Below are 7,290 nucleotides of genomic sequence, written 5' to 3' on the forward strand. Positions count from 1 at the left end.
GAAATACCATTGCTAATCAAACACTGCCATTATAACGTGGACCTCACTATAGTTTTTAATGCCATACTCTTCATAAGTTTTGAGTTGTCTAAAATAATCATTGTCATGAGTGCTGATTGAGTTCCCATCAATTTCTGGTTAGTTGTACCATAGAGAAACAATAGCATAAGTAGATATCCCATGGTATATGGCGTTTATGTCGCAACTTTTACTGTTATCTCAAGCCGATAGTCCACGTAGTTCTTTCCTGTGAAGCTTTATGACGCTGGTAGTCTCTCATACTGTACCGTTCATACACTCTTACCCCAACAAAACAGTAAAAATCGACCATAACCGACAGTAATCGGCTTGGGATAACAGTTGCGACATAAACGCCCTATACCATGGGATATCTACTTACGCTATTGTTTCTCTATGGTTGTACCAAGGAGAAGAGATAACATAAGCTTTATTGAGAGTTGAGAGTAATGGTTATACCTAGCGCAACACGAGAAGGGCCCTGTCTGCCATTAGAAAACCATTGGCCTTCAATGAAAACTAGGGGCCTTCTCGTGATGCGCCAGGTGTAGAGTATAGATGATTGTCTCTTTTCTGTTTAGGGCTACTAGTAATATAAATAGAAATGAAGATCTCAGTACCCTTTTTTTAATTATTTTTCACAACACATTCATGCCATTTTCAAGACCTTGATTCTTTCAAGACCTTAAAAATGGCCTGAATGTTGAAATATGTTTTGATAAAATAATTCACAAAAAAGGGTACTGAGATTTTTATTTCGATTTATTTTTAGTAAAGATGATGTTTAAATAAGTAAATTATTTTTATCTGTTTAATTTTGATTTCAGGACCCAGCGCAGTCAATGAGCGTGTGTGCAGCTTGTGATACAAAAGTCTACATTCTCGAGCGAGTCGAGACCAACGGAAAAGTTTTCCACAAGAAATGCTTCCGCTGTACTCAATGCAGCTGCGTTCTCAGGTAATTTTCTGTCAGAAATATTTTCGTTTTCCATAATTGTCCTTTCCTCTCTTAGGGCCGTTTGCACAGTACAGATTTCTAAATTCGATTGAGTTAATGCTAAAACTTAACGCTTAACTTGAATCGGTTTTCTCAGTGCATTTACTTATCCAGTTTAAGTTAAACTAGTTTAGCGTTAAGTTAGTAATAGAATGTCATCGTTTATATCATGAAGGCTGATTTTTACAGGAAATTTGTTATTTGTTTAAAAACCATCAGTAAATTGAGGTTATGTAGCTACTATTTCCTTGTTCAAAATCCACAGAGCCGTAAGCTGTACAGTAATAAAAAAGTGAGATGCGATCAAAAAATGATGAATGCTATATTACTATTAGATAAAAACTTATACTAAGTAGGCACCAAAAAATATATTTTTAAATGTTTTTAAAAAAGCGATTTTGTTACGCTTAAATCTAATATGTCTTCCTCGTTTATTATAAATCACTGGAAAGCAAATATCTCAGTTATGTGTTATTAAAAATATGTTTCCTAATCAAAGACTACTGTTGAAAATTGTCTTATTTTCTATCAAGTGGTTTATTTCATCAAATACTGGATTGGTAGTTGCTTTACTCAAGCAAAACCGTTAAGAAAATTCTCTATTATCCCAGAAATTTAAATCATTCGTTTTTGCCCAATTTTTCTTAGTTTTAAAATTTCTTTGCAGTCATCTTCATCAATCGCATTACCAACTTCTATCAATTCCTCCATTATAATTATTTCTATATTCAAATAATGATTCACGATAACCTAAATTAATAATAAATTATCGTCTACAGAAGCATTAAAAACAACCGTCGAAAAATAATTTACTATCAGCTGTTTCCTCATCAAATCTTTACAGATGTCAAGTTAATCCAAATTATTTGATTTAAACCTCCTGCTTTGGAGGTTTAAACTTTCCCAGAGTTTAAACTCAATACAGTGTTTAAACTGTTACTGTGCAAACGAAATTTTAGTTTAAACCAAAAAAAAATCCAGATTTGGTTTAAGCTTTAGCTGTTAGTGTAAGTTAGCTTAAACTTACACTGTGCAAACGGCCCTTAATGGTAGTTTCACAGTTCTAAATACACAAATTCATGTTGAAAAAATGATTTATTAGGCGGAGTTAGGACTCGAATAAAGGAGAATATGTGTGATATAATAGAAAAACAAAAGTTGAAATATGGGATGAAAATAGAAAAATCTGGTGTGGTGCACTCACACAACTTTCCTTGCCGTTATGAAAATTGATCCCCTGACGCTAGTGTTCACGCGCATTTCAAGTCTACTATTTAAAGATCTGAGCCAGCTGGTGACAGGACAATACGCTGGAGACACACGAGGTTTGCTATCTCTTCATAGTGAATGATTTAATAGAATCAACAGTTTGCAATTGAATAATCACATTTTCTCGAATTTAGAGCTTATTTTCAATTTTATTTTCATTTTCTCAATTTTAGGTGAAAATCTTACAAGATATTAATTGTAGAGATTTTCATGCTCAATCTTTTCCACTTAAAATTTTCGTTTAAATTGTATCTGAAGCCTGATAATTGGGAAACTGAAATCAAACTTCGCATAGATGGGGCGGAGCTCCTGACATTTTTACAGATATGGGACTTGTGGCAGACTTGATACAGCTTATCAATAACTATTCTAGGTATAAATTTGATCAAAATCGTTGGAGTCGTTTTCGAGAAAAACGCGAAATCCGTGTTTTTGACAACATTTTCGCCATTTTAGCCGCCATCTTGAATTGCATTTGATCGAAATTGTTCGTGTGGGATCCTTACATTGTAAGGACATTGAGTTCCAAATTTCAAGTCACTCCGTTAATTGGGAGATGAGATATCGTGTACACAGACGCACATACAGTTATACATACAGTCATACATACACACACACACACACACACTCTCTCTCTCTCTCACACACACACACACCACACACACACACACACACACACACACACCACACACACACACACACACCACACACACACACACACACACACACACATACATACAGACCATTGTAGAAGCATAGAGATAAGGTAGCATTTGGGCCAACCCACACGGAGTGTTTTTCAGACACGGCGGCCGGGCAGGAGGCTCCCATAGCCTTGTATAGAGACGCGTGCGCCACATGACTGTTATGTGACGTCATCACTAGAAGGCGAATACTAGCCTACAGTTACCCAGCCATTTGGCCTTGTATAGAGACGGCAATAAAGCTCCCCGATTGGCTGATTAGGTTAGCGCTCGTGTATCAGCTGATAATCAACCAATCGGAGTGTTTCCTGCCCCTGCCGACTCGTTTGAAAAACGCTCTGTGTGGTTTGGCCCTTGAGAATATATCGCATGGTATAGAACGTTTATGTTCCAAATTTCGAGCAGTTTTCTTTGTTTTCTCAAGCTGATTACTGTCGACTATTGTAAATTATTATTACTGTCGTGGCTGAGTGAGTGTGTATGAACGGCACAATATGAGAGACTACCTGCGTCACATAGCTTCACGAAAAAGAACTACGAGTACAATCGTCTTGAGCAAACAGTCAAATTTGAAATATAAAATAATATATAATATTTGGCAATATTAATTGTGTAAAAATTATTAAAACTATAATTTTTATATTATTTTTCTGTGCATCTATATTTTGTTTATCAAGTACTTGATTATTGATAAAATTCATCAACTATAGATTATTATCCATCAACAGAATTGTATCATTTCTACTGCTGTTATTAGATTAAAAATGTATTTCTTATTTTTAGAACTCGTGGCTGGAGCTCAAGGTTTCTTTTTCCAGTCACGCAAAAAACTGTTGTAATTTAATGATTATTTCATTTGTAAAAATATTTCTTTATTTGGCAATAAATTCATTATTCATTTATTCATTGAAAAGTCCTATATCATGAGGTATCCTCAAATGCTATATTTTCTCTATGGTAGTAGTAAGCCAGTTTGGAATAAAAGAATATATGACTAGCAGCAGAACAAACTGCAAACAAATGAATAAGATACTCCGGTGCAGGATGGACATAATATTTAGGATCTAACTTGGATATTAGATTTAGGGATTCCAGTCTCTCACAGGTGTCAAGTTATATGTCTGAAGAACTTTATTATTTATCGATTAAGTACGTCATCAAAATGATAGGGAAAGAGAAAATAAGGTAACCTTGTGATACTCCTCTCCCAAATTTAGATATAGTTATTTTTATATCTAGAGTGAAAAGTACTGTTTTTTCTCCCTGAAGGAAAAGTTTGAAGCCCGAGGCGAAGCATAGGGCAGCAATTTTCCTGAGGGAGAAATAGTTATTTGTATATCTAGAGTGAAAAGTGCTGTTTTTTCTCCCTGAGGGAAAAGTTTGAAGCCCGAGGCGAAGCCGAGGGCAACAATTTTCCTGAGGGAGAAAAAACATTTTTCACTCGTGATATACACAACATTTTTCCTCCACCTACATTTTTATAAAAACTGCTAATAAAATAATTTTTAAAAATGTATGTGACAAAACAATGTGTTACAACATAATCTAAAAAGTAAACAGAAACAGCTGGCTTGTAATCACAGTTCTCCTCCGACAGCACTATCTGTCGGCTAAAGTTGTAACAACAATGACAGCCAAAACTACAGCTATGATGAAGTTCCCGTTTTAAATTTGATTAGTTAATAAGTAATATTCGTTGGTTGATATTTTGAATAACATGGAATAAAAGAAAAAAATATATACATTTTTTTAGTATAGTATTATGAAGTTTGTAATAATAATTTCAGTATACATACATAAATTTTATATATCGATCAAATGTCTGGTTGAGGTATTGAATTTAGTTGGTTTAATGACTACTCTATATGCTTCCTCATCTGAGCTTAGACCTTCTGACCTATTCCAAATGTACGTTTTTAAAATAGAGATGCTTCCCATGTTATTTAAATGGAGTCACTTTTACTCCCTAGGGAGTTTTACTGTTTTTTAGTACCGAGAGCGAAAAAGTGACACTTTAGTATCATGTTTCAGGGAGTAAAGTAAGTACTTTTGACAGTAGGTGGAGGAAAAAACATTTTTCACTCGTGATATAGGTACAAAACATTTTTAAAATAATTTTTAAAAACGTATGTGACAAAACAATGTGTTACAACATAATCTAAAAAGTAAACAGAAACAGCTGGCTTGTAATCACAGTTCTCCGTCGACAGCGCTGTACGCTATCTGCCGGCAAAAGTTGTAACAACAATGACCGCCACAACTACAGCTATGATGAAGTTCCCGTTTCAAATTTGATGAGTTAATGAGGGATATTCGTTGGCTGGTATTTTGAATAATATGGAATAAAAAAATATACATTTTTCAGTATAGAGATACCGTATGAAGTTTGTAATAATTTTAGCATACAAACATAAATTTCATATATTGACCAAATATCTGGTTGAGGTATTGAATTTAGATGTTTTAATGACTACTCTACATGCTTCCTCGTCTAAGCTTGGACCTTCTAACCTATTTCAAATAGAGATGCTTCCCATGTTATTTAAATGGAGAAACTTTACACTCTAAGGAGTGTTCCTATTTTTTCCTCCCGAGAGCGAAAAAGTGACACTTTAGTATTATGTTCCAGTGAGTAAAGTAAGCACTTTAGACTGGAGATGGAGGAAAAGGTTATTAAAGTTTATCATTGAAAGAACTGGTCATTCAATATTTACAAAATATGGGTACATTTTTGATGGGTATTGTAACATTCTTGATAAACGGGGAAACCCAATAATTACAAAATATGAGCTCCATTTTTAATGAGTATTGTAACATTATTGATGACATTAATAAAATTCATTAACTATAAAATATGATTTTTTTTCAATGATCATTGTTACATAATTGGTGAACTGAAAAATTCATTCACTACAAAATATATGACTATTGAATGAAAAAGACTAAGAAATTGTCAAAAAACCACTGATTTATTGATAATTAGAAAGACCGGTTTCGGTTATTACACCATTGTCAATTTCTGATAAACTAAAACTAAATACAAGAGCAGCAGAATTTATACTGGTAGGCGAGTACTGCTATTGGTCGAGGGCATGAACGCCTGCCATTGGCCTAGCTAGACAGTCTCCTCCCCCTCAACGGTGTGACAAAATGGCGGCTTAAGCAACAGAATCGCCATGATAATAAAATTTACTTTGAGTACAAAATAAGAACCAAGAAAACAAGTGTGAAAGATAATAAAACAAATATGTAAATGGAAAAACTATTGACTAAAGACAATTTCTTAGTCTTTTTCATTCAATATGAATAATTACCGCAATATCAACTTCTCAACTACACATAAAGTGAAAATATATGTAGTGAAATATGAGCATTGTAACAAGAACTTTGTTGGCTATTTTTCAGGATGGAGACCTACACGCTGAATAATGGCCAACTGTATTGTCTTCCACATTTCAAGCAGTTATTTATTGTGAAAGGAAACTACGACGAAGGATTTGGCTCTGATCAACATAAGAGGAAGTGGGAAGCCACCATTGTGAATGGGTCACACTAAACTGCTGGCCATTGACAAAATCAACAACACACATTTGTATAGAAAGACTGTGAATGACTCAATCAACTTCCATGTTTTTATATTTATAATTTTGTCTTGGTTGTATGTTCAGTGTGTATTGTATATGTTCTGATTTATGTTCTATTATTCATGTTATTTTTGTCCTGCATGTTGGAAATACTTTACTCTTTTCCTCTAAAAAATAGTAGTTTGTTCTACTGTCAATTAAACCTATAATTTAGACATTCGTATTGAAAGTATACACTATTTCTTCTGTATAGTTGACAAAAAGGGATTCCAATTCCTTTAATATGTTAGTATTATTATGTCAGTCATCCAATTATTATGATGCAAACATCATTATTTTTACAATTTCCTGTGTGAAATCAATTTGTCTATGTTCATTTCTCAAATAATTCGTTTCTGTTTCATTACTGTTAACATCACTGTTTCTTGAAAATAATAGATTTAAGATTCTATATTTTCCGGAAATAGACTAAAAACTTTCTTGATATACTCTTTAGACATGTAATAGAATTTTACTTTATTTTTTTAAAAAGTTCAAAAGTGCAAAGACCAATCCACAGAAGCATTTTTATACTAGCGGCATTCGAGTCGGCAAAAGCTCTCCGATTGGCTGATTATCAGCTGATTGAATTAGCGTTCGGGAATCAGCCTAACGGAGAGCTTCCTGTCTTGCCGACTCGTCTGCCAAAAACGCCTGGCATAACGCTTCATGTGGTTTG

The 7,290-nt window shown here is 33.9% G+C and overlaps 1 protein-coding gene across 28 annotated transcripts in view; it reads left to right on the forward strand.

Annotated features, from left to right (window-relative positions):
• The window catches only part of LOC111050753 (LIM domain and actin-binding protein 1), an 87,386-nt gene extending 80,400 nt beyond the window's left edge, over positions 1-6,986 (forward strand). For all 28 annotated transcript variants that reach the window (XM_039431688.1, XM_039431697.1, XM_039431689.1 and 25 more), the window contains 2 exons: positions 846-976; positions 6,394-6,986. In XM_039431688.1, the coding sequence (XP_039287622.1) occupies positions 846-976; positions 6,394-6,544 (282 nt within the window). In that variant the 3' untranslated portion in view covers positions 6,545-6,986. The remainder of the gene's footprint in view (positions 1-845; positions 977-6,393) is intronic.
• The last annotated feature ends 304 nt before the right edge of the window (positions 6,987-7,290 follow it).

Source organism: Nilaparvata lugens, chromosome 6, assembly GCF_014356525.2.
Source record: "Nilaparvata lugens isolate BPH chromosome 6, ASM1435652v1, whole genome shotgun sequence".
Classification (NCBI taxonomy): Eukaryota; Metazoa; Arthropoda; class Insecta; order Hemiptera; family Delphacidae; genus Nilaparvata; species Nilaparvata lugens.